Here is a 21,196-nt window from a genome sequence, read left to right as displayed (position 1 = left end):
AGCAGCCTCTCCTGATTCTCCAGAACTCGAAGAAGAAGGTAATGTAAGGAGGCTGCTTTAGCATAACGAAGGCACTTGTTTCCAGGAGCGGTATGATTAGAAGTGAGGAAACCCGCGCGCACCCAAAGTCAGGGACCGGACGGGACCTCGCGATCACTGCTGTCCTTCAGCGCCAGCCAGGACTCCGGGCTGACGCAGCAGGTAATGGAAGAAGAACCCAGCAGACCACGTCGGTATGAAGCTGAGAAAAATCCTACAACCGCACTTTCCGGCAGGGCAACCACTGGCTGCATAGGACCCTTTCAATTTAAGTCTAAATTAGTTCAAATCAAACACAGTAACAGACCGGCTCCCCAGCTGCAGCGGCCACGCATGGTCGGCGGCGACGGCAGCACGGCTCCCTCCACACGCAGCCCCGATCGTCCCGGGAAGTTCTCACGGACGCACTGACCCCGAGCTGCGTCGAGGCCCACCGACAACCGACTGACGAGCTGCTCTTGCGCATGATGAAGAAACGCAGAGCAAAGAGGACGCCCAGCACCCGTCGTAGCTGAACCGAGAGTGGAGGGTGAAGGGTCCAGACTTTCTCCATGCGGTGGTTTGTCCGCCGAACGAGTCCGCATAAACGCTCTAAGATACTTTATGAATAAATACAAGTGAGAACCTTCCGGTAAAAAATGTGTTTTTCACTTATCCCACAAATAATTTCTGTCTTTCAAAACCTACCAAGAAGATGGAGGAGAAACCCTCTTAATCAAATGATGGTTAGTTGCTTGGTGAATCGAAAAGCCGAAAAAATGCCTTAAACATTTATTAATTTAAAACACAAAAGTGTGTGTGTGTTACTTCAACTGGGAGCACCCAGCCAGAGGATTTTTCCCTCGAGTACGGACTTGTCTGCTGGGCCCCTCGGTGTCCCTCCCGTGCAGACACACCCGGAGCCTCATGGGGCCTTCCCACTTGGAGCGTCTGGGCTTGCAGAGTCCTGCCGAGCTCGAGTTCCGGAGCTGACCCCAGGCGTCATTCTCACCTCAGCCCGACAGCGGCTCGGCGGGAACTCGCCTTTGCTAGTTTTCCCAAAGCACACCCGCCAGGGTTCTCAGACCGAGTGCCTTGCTGGGACTCCGCGCCTCGCGTGCTGTCCGAGCAGCTGCCGAGCAGAGGACTGAGGGGGTGTCGGAGGAGGCGATGGGCGAGCACGGAGAGCCCTCCCTGGGAGCCCGGCCATGCCACCTGGAGGGGACCTGCCCATTTCAAGGGAAAGCAGGTCCGGTCGCCCAGAGTGAACAATACTCTAGACTAAGCTGCTCAGAAAACCCATGGAGCTTTCTTAAACCTCACCGCGTGTCAGCGAGCCCGTACACGACGCCGATGGATACGGCGCAGGACAGGCCGCTTTTGAAACGTGCTCCCGGAAGGTCCCAGAAGAACAAAGAACAAATTCTGAGGGAGGAACTCGACCGACTTGAGACTATCTTGTCCGGGGGGGTGGGGAATCTGCCGTAGTTGAGAAACGAATCCCCTCAAACCCAGTTCTGTCTCCAAGTCGGAACTCCCACCGAGGAGGCCGCGTGCGTTGTTTCGAGTTTGGGATTTTGTTCTCATTTTCTCAAAGACATAAACATCCACCAATTCTCAGGCAAAGCACAACATGAACCTTATCCCTTTCACGTTACACTTTCTGTAGGGAACGGATCCGTGAACACTCACAAACGCGCACCGGTCCGGAGCCGCACATTCCCATCTCCGCTCGCCACCGCTCTCACCCTCGAGGGCCCGTGTCCCCACCGGCCCTCCCAAGACCTGAGGGCACATGCTCCCCACACTTCGGTCTTCCATGTTCGAGATACTGTGTTGAGAGTGCTGCACGGAGCCCAAGGCATGTGCCCGAGGCCAGGTTCCTCCTGAAGCCTCAAGTGGGACAGAGACAGTCTCCCCTTCTGCGTGTGGACTCTCAGGGTTCGTGTAGCAAACGCCCTGCCTTAGGTTCCAGATGAGGCTGTGACCACGGCCAGACACATGGATGCTGCCCTCTCTGTGCGAGGGTCCTGGGGTGCTGCGGGCACCTTCCTGCCCTGAGAGAAATCCAGTCCCTACAAACACCAGGTCAGAGAGACAGCTCAGGGAACCCGGGGGGCCTGGCTCTGAGGGACGGACTTCGTGGTTCCCACGTGCGTCCAGTGACAGAGTCGCCCACAGGGCGCCTTTCTTCCTCTCAGCCCGCGAGGGAGGACCCCTCCGCCGGGCTTTGTGGGAGGTCAGTGCCGGTCCACGGCAGCTCCCGCAGGACGACGGCGGCCAGGATCCCGAAGAAAGCCAGGCAGACAGCCGCGCAAGAGGTATTTCCATTGCTTGGGTGTGAAGGGATGTCTGCCAGAGCCCTTGTACTGGCTTCCACAAGCCCCACGTGAAACTCAGATCCGCCACGTCCGTGCGAGTGAGGACGCCAGACACGGCTGGCTGCAGCGAGACAGACACCGCCGGGAGAGGAGATGCCGCGCGTGCCTGCCCTCCCCACCACTGGCCGTCTCCGGCGCCGTGCAGGCGGCCTGAACGAGGGGGCGGGAGCGGGTGCGCGGGAGGCGCTGGGAAGTAACTGCTTTTAGCGGCAGGAGGAGAACGCCTCGAGACCTCCAACTGGGACCCACTCGGCTCAGCGGCTCCCTCAGTCCCCGGTGAGAAGAAGCCGCTGGTCCAAGGACCCTCATCATAGACAACGAGACCGCATTTACTTCTCATTTCTTTTAACCCTTGCTCAAGAAAGACCAGCAAACCTCCCAGCTGGCTCTGCCCACGAGCCTGCGCCTGCCCTTCCTAACCTGCAGCTTCTCCCGGTTAGGAGTAGTAGAACGCGGGTGGTCCCGTCAGCGGCGGACCAGGAAACGCTGAGAACCCAGACTCACTGACCCTGTGACAGGCACTTCACGTTCTCCCAAGGCTGCCATGGCACCGGGCCGCTCGGCACAGACTGGGGCTCCGGGACCCTCCCCTGACGCTCTCCTCTGCCCCCAAGACCGTAGGAGCTGAGCCCAGCCGGGCCCGCAGATGCGACCATTAAAGGAGAAGCAGGTGGCGTCACAGTGTGGATGTTGATCGCGGTCGAGTGGACGGAAACACTGCGTCCTCCGGGCTGCGCACACCCTCGGCTCTGTGGGCTTGAGAACTCGTTCACGTCCCAGAACACCGAAGGCCACTGGGGCGCATCTCACAGAGGACGAGGCTGCCCGAGAGCCCGATTCCATGGCCTGCGTGTCTCCCCAAGCCCTGGCCCACACAGCCTCAAGGCGACTTACCTGCGGTGGCTGGGGTCCCCTGAAGGGCCGGCAGGAGGGCTCAGCCTCCGACCACGCTGGGGCTCCACAGGGGTGCCCGCTCCACAGGGGCTGCGCTCCGGGCTCAAGCCCATGGCAGGTGGGGGGTGGGCTCAGCGGCGCAGCCGTCCCTGTGGCCTGTGCTTTGGTCCGGGGTCTTTGGACGTCTCTGAATGGGGAGGAACAAGAAGAAGTGCCCCTCTCTGTCCGTCGCTTTGCCCTTTCAGTCCCTTCAGGTAAGTACCAGGGCTCGGCCAGGGAGAAAGGGAAGTGGAAGTTCGAGGACCCACAGGGTCGGGACGGATCAGTCCAAAAGACAGCGGGTGCCGGGGTCGGGAAGTAAGTCACAGCTCCTCTGAAAACCTCTGCTCTGTGGATGGGAGGTCGTGCATCGAAGCTGCCAGATTGTCTCAGGTCGTGAGACCCTCGGAAACACGTCCCAAGCCTCCCAGATCTGCTGTCCCACTTGTCTTCCTCCAGGGGGACTCACGCCAACCTGGCGGCCTGCAGCCCGTGGAGGACAGGGTGGGCAGGGGCTGCCTCAGCGGCTCAGGTGGGGGCTGCCCACACCGCCTCTGGGGCTCGGGAGGCTCAGAGCCGGCCTCCTCGAAGGCACGACTGGTCTTTCTGTAGGTGCTCCTGGCCACGACCTCCACTCCGCTTCTCTGGACAGTCGGACAGGAAGAGGCACGGCTCTGTCTCCAGTCACGGCCCCCATCCCCATGCACCCCTGCTTTGCGGCGGCTCCAGGGCGGAGGGCAAGCACGAAGTCAGAGAGCGGGATGAGGTCTTGGCCGGTGCCCTGATGGGAACTGCTGACGGCTCAGTCATTTTTATTCCTTGAAGACAAGGACCCCCGCTTGACACCCAGTGTTCCTGCAGCAGAAGGACGAACCGAAGAGGAGCGAGACAGGAGTGGCACAGAGCAGGTTCTCACACGCTGCGGGCCGCCAGAAGGCCTGGGCCGTCTGGACCGCATTCTCTGTCCCTCCCACTGAACTGAGAACCAGAGGGACCCCGACAGGCACAGCTCTACAACCACCCAGGGCTTGGCCATGGGTCCTCTGAGCTGCAAAGTTCTAATTTAATGGTCTTTTAAAAAATGAATCATCTTCTTTTTGGTCATCAAAGCCAATGATCTGTTTCCCCTTTCCAGCCCCCTCCGTGCCTGTTACCAAATGAAAGAACTAGAAGCTCAAGGTGACTCACCAACTGAGCTGGAAAAAACCCTTTTTACAAGAGCTTTGTCTGTGAACCCAGCTGTTTGTTTGCACCCGAAGCCCCAGGCAAGCTGACCCCTGCCCACCTCCGGCCCACTGGCCCCACAGAGCTGGCTGCAGGGCTGTGCTGCAGATGGCCTCCTGACAGGACAGCAGCTTGTCCTTGCTCACCAGGTGCTCACCGGCAGGGGAGCTCACGGGCAGGCTTCGAGGGCCCCAGATCCCGGGAGACGCTGTGACCAGAACTCTCCCCTCACTTAAGAGGCCAGACACAGGGAGCATCCAGGATTTGAGAGGCCGGATGCGGACCCTCTGATTCCCCCAGTGCTGGTCAGCACACCTGAAGTGACCCTCTGACATTGAGGCCTCAGGTCACTGTGGTCGGCTGGGCTACTTGTGATTTCTGCTCTTGGCCCGAAGGCTGCCTTTGGAGCTTTTGGGGAGCGGCCGCAGTTACAACAGGGGGCAACTTGACAACCGTCTCAACCCTCCCTTTCTGCTCAGAGACCGGCCCTTAGGACTACCACTCATGGACACTCAGGCCTCGGTTTCCTGGTGGCCCTGGCAATTGCCATCAACAAGCCGCCCCACAGAAGCCAACCAGGCTGTCCAAGACGCCGCCGGCTGACGACGAGCAGGGTCCCGCGTCCTCACCCTGTGACCATGATCCGGGAAACCCTCCGCTGGACCTGAAGCCTCCAAAACACACTCTCGCTCGTAAACTTTCCCGCCAGCCCCTCCCTCGGTTTGCTCGGTTTCGGGTCTCCTTTTCGGATATCTCTGCACACTCCCTGTCTGGGTGGCCTGTTACTCTAAGCCCCACGGACCCCAGTTAATCTGAACACAAGCAGTGACGACCGAGTCCTACCAGACGAGGGATTCCTTCTTCCTGTCGTTCTAAGGATGAGCATTTACATCGTGTGCCTGTAAAATGCCCACCGGTGGGACACGGCGCGCAGCCTCCTTGGCTTCGCTGAGCTGGGCACAGTGCCGCCATTGGGAAGGACGACCCTGACGGCTGTGGGCAGAAGCAGAGCGGGAAGGAGCCTTTCGAGGGGAGACCCCCCAAAGCGATGATAGGTCAGAACTGACGCGTGTGCTTGTCTCAGAGACATCAGTGTGGGTCAGAGACAAGCCCATGCCAGAGGGAGCTGCGGAAGACGTCTGCAGACCAGCAGCCGGAACTGCGTGGGGCGTCCGCGGGGCTGACGCCGGACAGGGCCGGCTCCCACGTAACTTCTCTTCCTTCCCAATGCAGCACAGCTTGTAGCTGAGAGGAGCCAGGCCCTCGCGGCAACCACAGGGGCAAGTACTCATTTCTTCCTCAAGTGCAGACTGCGCACCTGCTAGGCCCCACGTGGGTCCCCGCACCAGGAGGGCCGTGACCGAGGGCTCCTCCCACTAGCAAGCGCTGCAGGGGACTAAGTGTGCCCGCAGAGACATCAGCTGGGGCTGGCTCTTCCGCGTTCCTGACTTGCACATGGGCCACAGGACAGGTCAAGCCTTGGTCCCTGAGAGAAACCACTAAGGAGGCCTTGACCGCGGTCGGGCCATGCCACTCTCTCAGGGCGCCTGCGGGGCCCCCGGCCGGGGCACACCGGCTCTGCGGAAGGCGCTTAGGGTGTCCAAGGGGTATTTCACAGACAATGCCAGGGGACGCCCATATTCTGCCCAGTTAGGGTGCTGCGAGCAGTTCCCCCCTCGGGAGCCGGGACGAGAACTACAGCTCAGGTCTGCACATGCCGTCGGCTGGGCCGTGGCCGTCGGCTGGGCCGTGGCCGCAGGACTGCCTGTGAAGACGGATCCTTTCAAAGTCTGTGTCGGGGGCAAGAGAGCTGTGTTCTGGGGTTGGCAGCGCAGGTGGATTCCGTCGGAGGGAGTCCTACTCTGGGACTTGAGCTCACACCAAACCAACACTCCAAGTCCAGAATTAACCAAGGCTGTGAAATGAACAAAAGGATTTTTCAAAGAAGAGGTCCAGTTTGAACCTACATATTTAAAAAAAAACATTGAGTCCAATAAATCCTGAGCACGGACTGTCTTCCAAGTTGAGCCTGAGCCAACCCGGTGCCTGCGAGTGGGACTCTGTGCGGGCCCTGATGCTCAGGGACGGGCTGCCAGTCCCCCCGTGGCGGGAGCAGCGCCCACTCCCCTCCTCAGGCCGCCGGGCCTGGCCAGCCTCGGGCAGCTTACATAGGCCCTAAAACAGCGTCTGTCAGGAACGCCGGAGCGTGATAAATCGTGTACAGACGCGCACGCCTTCCCTCACTACGACGTTTGCTGCCGTGACCTTTTGTGAACAGCCTCTATTTCCTCTTTTTTCCTAAAGATTTTATTTCTGTAATTTTGGGTGGGGGGGACCCATGGGCCGGGGGAGGGGCAGAGTGGGGGAAAGAGAGAGAATCCCAAGCAGACTCCTGCTGAGCACAGAGCTAGACGTGCGGCTGGATCTCACGACCCCGAGATCACCACCCAAGTGGAAACCAAGTTGGACGGTCTGCTGACGGAGCCACCTAGGTGTCCCTCTTTCCTTAAATGTTCAGAGTTTCAAAAGCCTTCCTCCCAACGTCTGTGACAACGTGAGGCCGCGGGAATGTCTGCGCGGGCCAGAGAGGTACAGGCAGATACGCAGAGACTTGAAGCTCAGGGAATCCTGCCATGTTACCCCAGGATAATCTTCCACGGATTCATGGTCAGGACTTGGGTGACTTGGGATCACTACAGGACATAGACCTATGGTGTTAGGATGAGTGAGACAAATCACACTCGTACACAGCCTGGCAGACGGCCGGCGGGGTGTGACCACGTGTGCAAGGACCCCCCCAGGCACAGGAACACTGGGCCCCGTGGCCCCACGCCAACAGGGTCTCTAGCTGCTCTATGGCCGGACCCTGTGGGGGCCCCCTCCTGGGCTGGGTGGGAGGCACGGCCCTGAGCAAGGTCTGCAGGACAAGAGGACAGGTGTGCAAGTCACCCAGGGCCCGGGGTGTCCACCAGTCAGTGCTGTGGGCTCTGGTTCTGGTGAGCCCTCCAGCCCCCCATCCAGCCAGGAGGGCAGCCTCCTGTGGGTCCCGTGCATAAAGCCCTCTCCCTCCTCATTCTGCCCTCCCCGCCCGCCTCTACCTTTAGGTCTGCCCCTGGGCTCGCCTCCTGCCCACTCTTCCCTTCTGCTTCCACATGCGTTCGGGGCTCCCACCCAAGGTGCCTCTTCCTCCACCCTGTCCTGGGCCTCCTGCCTTTCCGGGGTCTCTCCAGGGCAGTCTGCCCCCTCTACCCAGCCGTGGGGACCTGCTTGGTCACCACCACTCTGCAGTGGGCAGCTGGTTGCCCCGGTCCGTGCAAACGGCTCTTCTCATCGCCCTCCGGAGCCGGCATCAGCGTCTCCTACCCGCATGTTATCAGAGGCTTCTCTGTTCCCGGGGCCACACTCCTTGTTCCTCTCAGAAGCCTCTGCCTCTTGAGCTGTCCTAAGCGTGGCTCGAACCCCACACCCCACGGCTCAGAGCCCCTCCTCGGCTCCGCACTCTCAGCAGTCCAGGCTGTGGGGCGACTCTGCTCTCCCGTCCCTGTTCCCAGCCCCCACCCCAGGCTAAGGCTCGGCACCCCTGACACACGTGTCTCCCTTACTGCATGTCCAAAGCCAGCCTCTCCAAGCTCCGGCCCCCGGAAAAACACTCCCTCCTCTGAAACCCTGTGTGTGTCGTGGAGCCAGGAGACAGTCTTGCGAGGATCTTTTCGTGCCCCAGCGCACAGAGCCCAGGGTCTCACAGGACAGAGCAGAAGTGCTGGGGGGACAGTAGGACAAACATGTTGCCCTTGTCCCTAGACCCTACGCCGCCAGGCCTCACCCCCGCTGTCCTCGCAAACAGGCCTCTCCTCCGGCCGCAGGGAAGGGCAGAGCTGCGCGAACTCACAGATCCGCCCGCTACAGAGCGGGGGCCGCTGCCTCTTCCGGCTGCTGGACTGCGGCCACAGCCAGCCTGACGCCCCGGGGGGCAGGGTGTAGATGTCGGTCACTGTGCCGGCCACCTGTCATCCTTGCCACGAGGTCTCCACCCGTGGACAAACCACGGCTTGTGTGGCGGGGCTGCGCTTACACACAGAGAAGTCGAGAACGGACTCGGCCCCACCAGGGCCGGGATGACAAAACTCAGGCCAGAGGTACCAGGAATGAAAGATGGTCCTGTCCTGAGACCTCAAAACCACGGCTGTCGGCCGGAAGACAGGAGACACTGGTCCACGAGGGCTGGAGTGGGCCGTCGGAACGCCTTATCCAAAGAGGTGGCTTAGGCTGGACGCGCTGACAGTTAATGACGAGATGCAGGAGAGGTGAGGATCCATCCCGGCTAACAGATGGTGGAGCTCAAGGAACTTCCCTTCCCTTTGAAGCAGACTTTAAAGAGGAGAGAAGGTCTTTTCTAAAGCATCTTCACCCTAAGATGCCACACGTCACTTTGTAAAAAGAGCATCCGAGTGGGACCGGGGACCTGGGCTCTGTCTGCCACAGCCTGGATGCCGTGCTCAGAACGCTCTCGGGTTTCTGCACTTCGATGCATCTCGACAGGGCGGCTGACGATTGCTTTCCCGATTAAGACTCGGCTCCCTTGCCAAGGGCTTGGTGCGCATCTCCCTGCCTTGTCCCAAGATGGGGCCCCGCACCACGTCTCGGGGCACAGCACGCTGGGCGCCTTCCCTCTGCCCTCAGCACCCAGTGAGGTTTGCAGTCTATGCCTGACAGGAAAGGTCTCTCCAGCAGATGCTTATGTGCCAAGAAGCTGAGGAGCCCTGAGATGGGACCCCACACCTAACGTGAACGGGCCTGCGTTTGCTGCCATGACAGAAGCCATACGAAGGCCACATGAGTTGGCTATTTAACTCTCTAAGGCTACTAGCTGATTTTAAGGAGTTTAGAATTAGGAGAAATCTAGTTTAAAAAAAAGAAAAGAGAAGACCCAGTACTAGGAGGGAAAACAGATCAGGCTCTTCACTTATCGGCCCACAGAGAAGTCTGGATCAGAACAAGGGCCAACTTACATCAGAGGGAGAGTGAAAGGGAAGAAGCAGGCTTTGGTATCGTCCTGACCCCAGAAAGGCCGCTGCCTTCTTCGCTGGGCTGCCCGCTGACAACCCGAGCAGCTCCCTTCAGACTCATGTGGACAGACGACCGTGTGCGCCCTGACCTGTGTGTCTGCTGAGGACCGGGACTAGCAAGTCACCAACACGGGGCGGGCTCTTCAAGGACGCACACTCTGCAGGGAGGAGGGCCATCTCCGAGCCGAGGGTGCACGTGACGGCAGGGCTCTACCTGGGCCCCTCGGCAGAAACAGGCACCCCAACGGGCAGGCATCCAAGAAGAGGTGACGCCCTCCCCCTTGATTTCCTGGGAGGGAACCCATTCACGAAACAGCCTCGTTCCCTTGTGACGAAGCGGTGCGGGGAAGGACTGTGTGTAAAATGGGACGTAATCGCGTCTATGCTGTGGGACACGAACACAGAAATGAAGCTGTGAGAACGATGTTATTGGTCATACGATTTCAGGATCAGTGGCTGGAAGCCCACCGTCAAATGCTGCTGGGATGTTTTACTCACAGGAACAAACGCGGTCACTAGAGCGTGGCTCGTAAGCTACCCTAAGAGGCCAGGGGTCTGGGACAGACTAACGAGATACTACACAGCTCTTAGCAGGGTAATTACACCAGCAAAGAACCGTCAGCAAGTACACTGCTGAAGTCAAAACCAAAAAAGGAACCCAAAGTGCAGACGGGCGTAAGGACATAGGGTACGACACTTCTATCAGCCGCAGGAGAGACCAGGGGCCATGTGCATCTCCCCTGGGCCTCACGTGGGGAGGGCAGCTGCCTCCAGGGAACTGCACGTCTGCAGTGGGAAAAGCTGTCATTAGACGTGTTTCTGAACGGGTTTTTTCCAGGTGCATGTTCACTTAGTTTTTTAATTTACATATAATGTATTGTTTGCCCCAGGGGTACCTCACTTAGTTTTTAATGTGAAGATTCTCATTAATGTGTTCAGCAAAACCTTCTTTAACATCTTTTTAAATGCCAAGCACTGCGTAAGACTCGGGCTGTGACGGGAACAAAATGTCGTCTCCCCCTTGAGGACAGCGTGGCGCAGGGCCAGCACGGCACAGGACAGCGAGCTGCGGTCACAGAGCCATGCTGCGGAGAATCTGCAGGGACTCAGCCCCGCTGAGCAGCCACTGTCCCGGAGCTGGAGACACTTCTCCCCGGCGCACCTGCTTTGTTCCAGACTATCTGGGGACACTGTCACAGCGGCTGCTGGACGGAGAGACTGCTTCCGTCTGGATGGAGCACAGAGATGAGATAGCATCTTTTTCTGGAGCAAAGACTGGGCAGGAGTGCCAGAAGCCTCCTTGGAACACTGGGGGCTCCTCAGCTGTGACACAGGCTGCTGTGGGCACTGCGTCCCATGGCTGTCCTGCATTGCTCCCGGGGGACTCGGGAGAAGGGAGCCATGCGAACGTGGCTCCCAAGCTGCCCGAGTGCCAGGGGGGCAACCACGTCTGCCTGGGACCCAGAGTCCCGAGCCTTTGGCAGGCCTCCTTGCTAACCTGCCAGCTTGCAAGTAGGAGACTCCAAACCCCTCACCCTCACCACTCTTGACAAGTAGATCAAAGTCAAAGAAAAGGGAGTTTTAAAGTCTAGCACCTCCCATGGCCCTGGTCCTAAGTTAACATTCACCAACCTACCCCCTTCAGCCGTGCACCTGAACGGGACAGCTCCAGGTGTGGGGCTGTCGAGAAAACATGGGTCCCACCTATGTGGGGGACCAGGCCCGCAGGCCCAGGCCACAGGCCCTCCAGATCTAGGTGTAAACCACAAAGTCCCACAAAAGTTCCTCTCTACTCTGCGCAGGCAGGAAAACTGGGCAAAGCCCGACTGGCTGACTCATTCCCTGCCCGCCACAGGTCAGCACAGGCCACTGCCGGGGAACAGGGCTGGATTTTCACTCTAGTTTTAGGCACTGGTGGCCTCACAGCACCTCATACATCTATTAGGAGGATTAGGTTAGTCTTATCGGTGAGTCAATATTAAACAACAAAGCTCTAAATAGCTCCTAAGCTTTTCTTATACAGTGAATTCTTTAAAAGGGTTTAGAACTGAAATTGTCTTCTGTCTGGATTCGTGTGTTTGCATTTGCTTTAGACCCAGCGCCCAGGAAAAAGAACTCCTATCAGATTTATCCGCGTGACCTCACTAAAATGAAAGCTAGTTTTTCCTTGTTTCTGTTTTCACAGCAACTTCTTAATCCTATAGGATTTAAAAGCAGACACTACAGACCTTCTCACTTTTAATTCCATGAAGCAAATGTACACCCTCTTCTCACCGGTCAGAAAGCCTTCACTTTCGGCTTCTGGTTTCCCTCATCCACAGTATCTTTATTCTGGTAACTCATTCCTATTTATATCTCTGGCATTTGAGCCATGCATATTTCAACGAGCAAACAGAAAAACGGACTTTAGAACACAAGTTGTTCTTCACAGAAAGCCGAGGGGAGGCCAGGCCCAGGACACAGGCACGTGGCCGCTCCTCTCCTGAAGCGCAGGTGGCCTGTAGCAGGCTCTTCCTGTAAGCCCGAAGGTGAAATGAGTCACACGCAGGTGTTTCTGCTCTAGAGCTAATATTAATAATAAGAGCCTTCCATAAAAGAAAACATCCAAGACAGATGCTCGTCACTGCAAGAAAACTGAGCGTGTCTTTCTGGACTGCTGCAACCAAGGAAGACCGTTTACACCTTCATCCAAAACTACCATGTTCTTTCTGCTCCAGCTGATGTCATGGCGAACGAAAGATTTTCAGAGACTCTGCCCTTAGATGTCGCCATCCCACTGTCTGATGTGGATCTCATACAGATCACCCCTGAGCCACTCTGAACCCAGGCAGGAGGTGCCTGCGAAGGAGACCTTGTTGAGCATTTAGGGTGTCCGGACCCCCCAGAGGTGTGTCCGATGGTGGGGAGAGGCCTGAGGGGCCCAGACATCCCGGAGAGAGCAACCTGACAGCTCCCAGGCAATGTCTGCCTGCCCCGCAGGAGGTCTGCCTGTCTCCTGCAGAACTTTTTTTTTTTAAAGAACTAGTTGCAAACTTTTAATAAACTGGAATATTTTAGGTAAAGTCTACATTTCTGATATTTTCTGAAAATAGGAAGCTGGGCAATTTGGCATCTGCATTTCCTCACAGTAACAACCGAGGCTTGCACGGAGTAGCTGCCAGTCGCCCCCAGCATCCCCACGGCCCCACGCGTCGGCTCTGCCCAGCCACAAGGCCATCAGTTCGCCCTGGGCCAACACCTTATTTTCATGAAGGGTTGGTCAGGGACTAGGGGTGAGACCTGTGTCTTTGGAACAGAGTAAAACCAAAAGGACATTGCTTTGAATGAACTAATGCCACACTCCCTCTATGTGAGAGAACCAGTAATGAAGAATCTTTTTATACATTTAAAAGCCCCTGAATGTGGCCTGCTTCATAATGGCAGAAAACTTAGCTTCCCTGAACTAGCCCCATTTCTCATCACACAGCACCTGTCGGGCAAGCCACAGGCACAGACCTACAGGTGCCCCTCCACGCTGCTCTGTGCACGAGCCAGCCAACCCCAGGCCTACCGTGAGGAGCTTCCGCAGAGGGAAAGTCGCGAGCCCTATGCTATTTTTTAAATGTTAAGTGTTTCTTGTTGCCCACTGAACTAGTGCCAGTGTTCTATTTGTTAACGAGATGTCCTTGATGAACGTGGGGAGTAAAGAGCGACAAGAAAGAAGCATGAAGTATTCCCAGAGCTTTTCCCTAAAGCATCAGCTGTGAGGGCATCGAGGGAAGGGGAGCCGTCGCCCAGGTGCAGGCTAGGACAGGTGTGCCGCTGTAAGGACCTGTCGACAGGGACAAAACGGAGTACAGCTGGGTCTGCGGTTTCATGATGGCCCCGGGCCAGCGGTGTCGGCAGCCTCTTCCTCCCTTCCCCATTTGGGACAGTCTGCGTGTGCCCCTGGCTTGTGGCAGAGGGCTGGGAAGTATGGCCTAAAGAAGGCAGCAGGAAATGGCAGCCACAGAGCCCCGTGAACCCTGGAAGATGAACCCCGCAAAGACATGGTTCTGTTCACCGCGGCTCCAGGAGGACAGTTAGTACCCGTGAGTGAATGCCACTGTGGGCAGCCTCCGAGCACACCAGTGCCCGGACCGCACAGTGACGGTGTGAGGGGTAGGGTTCTCACTCCCCAGGCGTCTTCGGATGGCCGAGCATCACCTACTGAGAACGCAGCAGACAGCGCGCTGGCCCACCTGTCTCTGAGCTGGAGGTCTCATGGATGGTGCTGCTGGGCCTGGGCTCACCAGACGCTCACCAGAGGACTCTAAATTCTGGCTCCTGTCTGCATTGATTTTCCTAAATATCTTAATGTTCACTGAAGGGAACGGACCTCAGTGGCCACGATGATAGCTTTGTCTTGAGGCGCTGGCTGACAGGACCTGTGTCTCATCTATCCTCAGAGCTGGCTAATTGGTCAGCTCACGGCTTTGTGCAGGGTGGACGCTCAGCCCACCTTAGCCATGGGGTGAGCCACATCATCTGCCTCTTCCTGCTCAGAACTCCCCTAGATCATTTGGAAGATGTGGCCTTGGGACCATGTACGTGCTGCCAAAATCACAGATCTTTAAGGCTGCAGAGATCTCATTTTTCAGCTGAGGAAGTAGAGGCTCCCCAGGGGACTAGAAAGGGCACAGGATGCCCATTTTAGTAGTGATCCGAAGCCGTCCTGTCCCTCGTGGGGGCCCTGGCTGCTGTGAGGACCCGAAATGAGTTGGGTCCTCAGTGTATGTGCTGTAAGCACAAATCAAATCCTCATTCCTAAGACTTAGTATAAACAAATTCAAAGTTTCTTATCAATATTTTATATTGATTATAAGTTGAAATAATAATGGTTTGGATATTTTTGGATAAAGTATATTAAAATTAATCTCCCCTTTTTTCACATTTTAATGGGGTAACTAGAATATTAAAAATTATCTATGCGGTTCACCTACTATTTCTTCTAGGCAGCACTGGTCTAGAACAAAGCCCATGTGCGTAACTTCTGGTCTCAAGTCCCCCTGCAGGACACCAGCCTGTTTTAACACGTAGTCTTTGATTTCACTTTCTGTCTTGAAAATGAATGAAGATGAAAGACAAAAGGTTTTTGCTTCTGTTAGAATGTGGGTGCTATCACAGAACCTTCTGAATTTACAGACTGTGAATGTGCCTAGCCAGAGTACAAACGGTCCCAGTGTGTGCGGTTTGACCTGGAGAAGGTAAAGTGAGCAAATCTGCTGTATTCACAATAGGTCTGTCTTCAGGAAAACAAAAGTCCCATTTCCCTGTTTGATTTCTGGTGTTTCCACATTCCTAACTGGACTAAAATCATCTGGGATGTGACTCAAATTTTTAAATGTGAGAAATCAGATAAAAATACTCATTCCATGGATAATGGAGTTGCTTTTGCAAAGCATAACAATGCTCATGAAATTATTTTAGTAATTCGCTCTTATGTCAAACCACGGGTCCTGTTACTGGTAAGGGTTAAGGCTTGGGGAGGGACAGGGCGGCTGGGGATGGACAGTGGGGAGTGTGTGCTGTGGTGCGTGCTGTGAGATGTGTAACTCTGACGATTCACACGCCTGTACCCCTGGGGCTAATAATACATTATATATTAATAAAAACAACTTTTAAAAAGTTTATTATGGGAAGGATTCCCTGGCTCCCAGCAGTGTAAACAGACCTTTTTTGTTTGTTTGTTTTGGAAGATGCAGGTGACTTTAAAACATCAGTTTTCATAGTGAGGGGGAGCTATCAGCCTGCCCGGTTTCCCAGCTGAGCCCCTGTACTCACCAAGCGGCTATCTTACCTTTGTATTTTCCTGTTTGAGTCCTTAGAAGCTCTGTGCATTTTGTCTCTTCCTCCTGTATTTCCAGATGAAATCGACATTCTGGGTGAACACTGTTCACCTGGTCAAGGTTTAAAAAAACGGAAGTAACTAAAAATTTCACCATAAGAGGAAAGTCAAACAACACTTCTACAAAACAAAACAAACTGCTCATGGTTCTAAACTGCTCCCCAAATAACACTCACTTAAAAGCAATCACCTTCATATTTCTGACATCATTAAAAAAATTACTTTGTAAAAGACTTATAACACAAATATAAACCTAACAGAATTTTTTTCTGAGCAGAAAACAACTTACTAACATAACTAACGTAAACAAGTTAACAACAACTTAACATAACTAACATGAACAACTTACTAACATTGTATTTTGTTTGTACTAATTTGGCAGCAATAGAGTTTTTTAATCCAATGATCTTTCAATATTTGAGTCCTCCATTCATAGCCCTTGATTTAATTACAGTACATACATGTGCACTCTTAAGACCCACACGCTAGCCCAGACGCCAGCCCGCCTCATCTACGGACAGCCTCTGCACTTGCTGGGCAGACCTCTAATAGGATAACCTTGTTTGCAGAGCCCGAGGTCACATCTGAAACTTTCGAGTTTGGTGTGCAGAAGATTTTCAAAAAGATTAGAGGGGTAAGTAGGGAGGGGAAAAGAGGGAAGAGTGGTATGCCGCCCGACCAAGAGGTGGGTGATTTCTCATAGTGACCTGTCGCGGGAACTAAAGCTGTGGGACAGGGGTGGGGGCAGTGATATCGCCTGTGAGCGCCGGCAACAGACAGAGCCGCACGCTTCAGTCTTGGAAGAAAAGAGTCTCTGAGCTTTTATGAAAGTCCAACGTTCTCTCTTCTTTATTTCTCCCCATCCCAAGTATTCGTACTGCAGGCTGGAGCTGCACAGCCCTGCTCGGTCTGAAGAAAATCTTACTTTTCCTGGGAGGCTGTCGTACTCTGGGTAGGTGACGGCCACCTGTGTTCACTGACCCTACTATCCAAACACTGGATATAACGTTTCTAAACAGAATTAAAAGAAGTAAATGCTGATACTTTTGCCACAATTACCCTCACTTTTAAAAAGATACGAAGTGTCCTCCCCCGCCCCATTACTACTGGACAGCCACCCACTGTAGAACCTCCTCGTTTCGGACAGACTGTACTTCTCCTGTATGAACAAGTCCATGGTCTTTAAATTTTAGAATTGGGAAAATTTTGTTCACTTTACAAAATGTTTGTCAAGGGATAAAAAGACGCTATGGTTCCTGACATTCTTGAACACGGAGAGCAACGACTGACTTTGGGACACCTTAGGGATCAAAGCTGCGTTAGCCGGAGTAATCCTGGTACTTGTGACGACCAGCTCTTTCAAAGCATTAATGACTAACAAGGGTCTTCTTCTTCTTTTTTAAAGAAAGATTTTATTTATTTACTTGACACAGAGAGAGAGAGAGAGGACAAGCAGGCAGAGCGGCAGGCAGAGGGAGAGGAGGACGCAGATCCCCGGACCCTGAGACCGTGACCCGAGCCGAAGGCAGCCCCCCGGCGCCCCTAACAGGCTCTCCCTAAGCCCTGTTCCTCCGCAGGACAGACCCGGTGGCCTTCAGCCCAGACGAGGGGCTTTCGTCGGTTCCCACGCCCTCAACAACGAGACACAACGTCCCCGCACAGCTGCGTCCGGGGCTTCACGGCCGCGGCTCCAGCCCCGCGATCCGGAGGCAAGACGGACACACGGACGGACGGACGCGCAAGCCCGGCCTCGGCGCGGAGGACAGCAAGAACCGGGCCGACCGTTCCTCCGGACACAAGGCAGCGCTCTCGGGAGCCGGAGAAGCGGGTCGCGCGGTCGCGAACCACCCGGTGCTCCGGCCCCCCGCGCCCCCCGCGCCCCCCGCGCCCCGCAAGGAGCCGCGACGGAGGAAGCGGCGCGCGTCCGAAGGGAACTTGGCCGAAACACGAAACAAACACAAAGCAGCGACGAGACCCAGGAGGGGCCGCAGCGGCGCCCGTGACAAGGCCGACTCCGGTCTCCCTCGGGGGGACATGGCCTCGCTCGGGGCGACGACGTGACCGCCCCGCGCGCCCAGCCTCACGCCCCCGGGGAGCAGCGGCCAAAACAGCGCCTCCTTGACTCGGTCCCGCTTCCAGCAAACCGGGGACCACGCGGACGGGACCGACAGCCGCCCCTTCCCCGCCCGAGCCCTCGTCTGGCCCGCGGGGGAGGGTCCCGGGGCTCCTCCGACCACCCCGTTCCCGACCCGGACCCCGGACCCCCGACCCGGACCCGGACCCCGACGAGCGAGGATCCTGGGCCGCCCCCGTGCCCCGCGCCGGGACGCAGGAGGGGAGCGTCGCGGGCGGGAGCCGCGCCCCAGTCCGCGGAGGGAGGACGCGCGTGGGCTGCGGGAGCGCGGGGGCCGCGGACGCACTCACGGGGGCGAGCAGCCAGCCGCAGCAGGTCAGCAGCGCGGGCGGCAGCAGCGCGGGCGCCCTCATCCCGGCTCGGCGGACGCCAGCATGGGCCGAGCACGCACCCCCGCTCCGGCCCCGCTCCGGCCCCGGCTCCGGCGGTCGGAGCTCCGCGCGCCCTGCAGCTGCCGCGTGGCCGCCGGAGCGCGTGGGCAGGCCGCCTGGTCCCCTCAACCGGGCCGCCGGCCTGGCTGCTCCCCGCGCCCGGCGACTCCGCCCCCGGCGCCCGCGGCCCCGCCCCGCGCCCCTTCCTCCCCGCGGCCCCCCACTCTCCCTCGGCCTCGCTCCCAGCGTCCCCAGCTCCTCCCCTCCCAGCCCGGCGCGCTCTCCGCTGGGCCCGGCGCGCTTCCCCCTCCGCCCCGCGTCCCCGCCCCGCGCCCGCTCCCACCGCGCCCCACGTCCTCCAGCCTGGCCCCGCGCGCCCGGCCGCTATCGGAGCAGAGGGACGAGCGCCGGCAGGCGAAGGGCTTGCGGTGGCCTCCAGGCTGCACGTGGAGAGGTCAGCGGGAGAGCGACTTGGGAGTGACCCTCTTTGGGAACGAGGAAACGGCTCTGGTCGTGGACCGCCGCGGGTTTGCACCTACCTACGTCCTCCTCGTTAAAAAATAAGCTGAAGGCGCCCCCCAAAATGTCCAGAAACCCAGTTAGGTTGGGTGTGCTGCCTTCGAAGCCAGTGGGGCTGGGTCGGGGCAACTGAAACGTAAGAAGAAAGTTGGGGTGCGTTTGGGTGTGGGCGGACCCTGCATGTCCGCGGGTCCTGCCCAAGCCAAACCAGGAAAGCCATTTTGTCCTCCCGAGTGGCGAGTGGCGAGCGGCGGCAGCAGAGGGGCCCGAGATGGAAATGCGCACATCCGGCAGCATCCCCTCAGCTCTGAACACCCCAAAGGATTATTTCAGCGTTAGAGCTGGCTGCTATCCAGCAGATAGAAAAGCACCTAGAAATGCAAAATGAAACAGGTAATTTTTGTTGTGGTAACTTCCCGTGCGAAAATAACTGCTTACACGAAGCCTAGAACAAGAAGAGGACGAAGTACCCCCTCGCCCTCTACCCAGATTCAGCTGTGAAGTCGCACCGCCTCGGCTTTTTATCACTTGTGTCCTCTCTGACCACCCTACCCCCCCGTATCAATTAATATCTATCAGTCATCTGTCTGTTATCCGTCTAGCTGTCTGTCTATCATCCGTCATTCTCTCTGTGGGGGAGCAGTCTTAGAGGCCAAGACCAGACGTTCTGGGTGGGTAAAGCGTGTGGTCTAGAAGCGTGCTGACCTTGGGTCCTACTTGATAAAGATTCCTTTTACTCTCTACTCAACCCGTGACAAGCCAACAGACTTCCTGAGCGATATGCCCGTTTGTAAATGAGAATAATGACACTTGCCTTCTCCCTCGGAGGGTGGCTGTGGGAGTCAAGATCATGACTGCGTCCGTGTTTGGTTGTTGAGGGTCCACACTCGAAACAGTACTACCCTGGGTTCAAGGCAATGTGTAGGAGTTCGTGTGATGGGAAGTAAGTGCGACCATAGACCTAGGCTAATGGGAGAAGGAGACGTTGACAGCCTTTGGGAGGCCCTGGAGGAGAACATGCGACTGGTTAGGAGAATGGTTACGGGTGATTAAGGGTGGAGAGAGGCAGCATCTCAGAAGCACCAGGGAGCCACGAATGTGCTGAGAGCATCACAGACATCAAGAAGTATGGCCCATTCGGGAGGCTGGAGAACGTGAAAGACTGTGTTGGCCCAAGGGAGGATAGAATCAGTGTTGTGTGCGTGTTGGAATTATACACCATGCAGGTGGATTGCACAAATTAGACAAAATGTTGTCTAATTCTGACTGTCCGTACCTCGTTAAATTCCCACTGATGTTGGGACGGGTGGTACTGGTTTGGGTGAATCCCCACTCTCCCAGATTTTCCCACTTTCCTTGCAGGGGGCCTGTGTGTTCTCCGGGCGGGAGGAGGGGCTCTTCTGTAGGTTCCTGATATGGTAGACCAGTGGCCTTGTCTCTGGGCCTCTGGCACTGGACTTGCTGAGCTGTGGTAGCCCCAGATCGGCTGTGCTCACACCTTGCTGAAGCCTTGGTCCCTGCCCTGGGCTCTGGTCACAAGGGCTCCACCACTGCCTCCTGCTCCCTGACACCTCTTCTGACCACACCTGCCCTCAGCACCCGCACCTGACTATGTTCTGAGGCGTCTGGGAGAGGCTGTGACTATGAGACACTTTTCAGCTGCCCTCCCCACCTCCTGCCTGGACACCCCTTCTGCCAGCTCCCCCTTGCCCACACAGCTTACCCGGCCTGGCACTGTTTTTGCCAGTGGCTTCCCTGGGTTTTCTTGGCTCAGCTCTGAGCCCACGGTGGAAGCTGAGCAGGTCAGAAGCTCACAAACCCATTGGTTTAGTGAAGGGAAGCTTTAGGGCTTTGTGGTCAGAAGAGAGTGAAATAGCTCAAAACTAAATACTTTCCAAAAGAGAAGAATAAGCTTTGAATACTCATAACTCTGAGGTCCATTCAGTCCTTCTGCCAAGAATAGATGAATAACTCAGGACCATACCTGCTAGGGTGGAGGGTCATGGCCACACCGCATGAGGCCATTGTTAACTTGGACCTGTGAGGAAACTCACTGTTTGCTGTGCTGCAATTTAAGTGTCTTTTAGAAGCCTGGATGCTAGAGGTCCATAGAATGCGCACTTTCTTTTCCTGCCTAAGAAAGCCTTGGGCTTTGGGGAACACTTCACGTCATTCACGAGCTCACAGTGGTGTGCTGGGGAGAGCAGCAGAGCTCACAGGAGTGCCCTTCCGGACCCAAGCCCTGGCCCCGCACCTCTCGGGTAGAGTACATGTCCCTGGTCCCTCGACGCCCTGACTCTTAGGGAACCTTGGAGCACAGCTGCCGCGTCGCCTAGTATCAGCAGGCTGCGTCAGCTCCCCAGGCTATGCAGTACCGTCCCCAAGATGCGCATGGCCTACTTCTCAAGGGATTATGAAGATAGAAATCAAACATGAGCCACGGAGAACACTCGCATGGGAAGTGCTGCTTTCAGGATGTGCCCCCCTCAGCCCCAGACCCGCCTGGGCTTCCTGGGTGCACAGATGCAGTGCGGACTCAGGCCCAGGATGGGTCAGTGGGATCTGGGCTGCTCATCTGCGCGGGCCGTTTCTGGCCCTTCCTATTTTCAGCCACAACCAACTTATTCAATGAGATGGATTCCTTTGAGCAAACTTCCCTTACGCCTGTGGCTTTGTGACACCCT

General features: G+C 56.6%; 1 protein-coding gene across 3 annotated transcripts in view; it reads right to left on the bottom strand.

The window, feature by feature from the left end:
* Positions 1–18,156, bottom strand: part of VIPR2 (vasoactive intestinal peptide receptor 2) — a 55,130-nt gene extending 36,974 nt beyond the window's left edge. For all 3 annotated transcript variants that reach the window (XM_032305236.1, XM_032305235.1, XM_032305239.1), the window contains exons 1-2: positions 17,913–18,156; positions 15,441–15,540 (exon numbers count right to left, since the gene is read on the bottom strand). In XM_032305236.1, coding sequence (XP_032161127.1) covers positions 15,441–15,540; positions 17,913–17,975 — 163 coding nt within the window. In that variant the 5' untranslated portion in view covers positions 17,976–18,156. The remainder of the gene's footprint in view (positions 1–15,440; positions 15,541–17,912) is intronic.
* Between the last annotated feature and the right edge of the window lie 3,040 nt (positions 18,157–21,196).

This window comes from Mustela erminea, chromosome 11 (assembly GCF_009829155.1).
Source record: "Mustela erminea isolate mMusErm1 chromosome 11, mMusErm1.Pri, whole genome shotgun sequence".
NCBI classification, from domain to species: Eukaryota; Metazoa; Chordata; class Mammalia; order Carnivora; family Mustelidae; genus Mustela; species Mustela erminea.
Note: the sequence above shows the minus strand (reverse complement) of the source record. Positions and strands in the feature narration are given on the sequence as shown.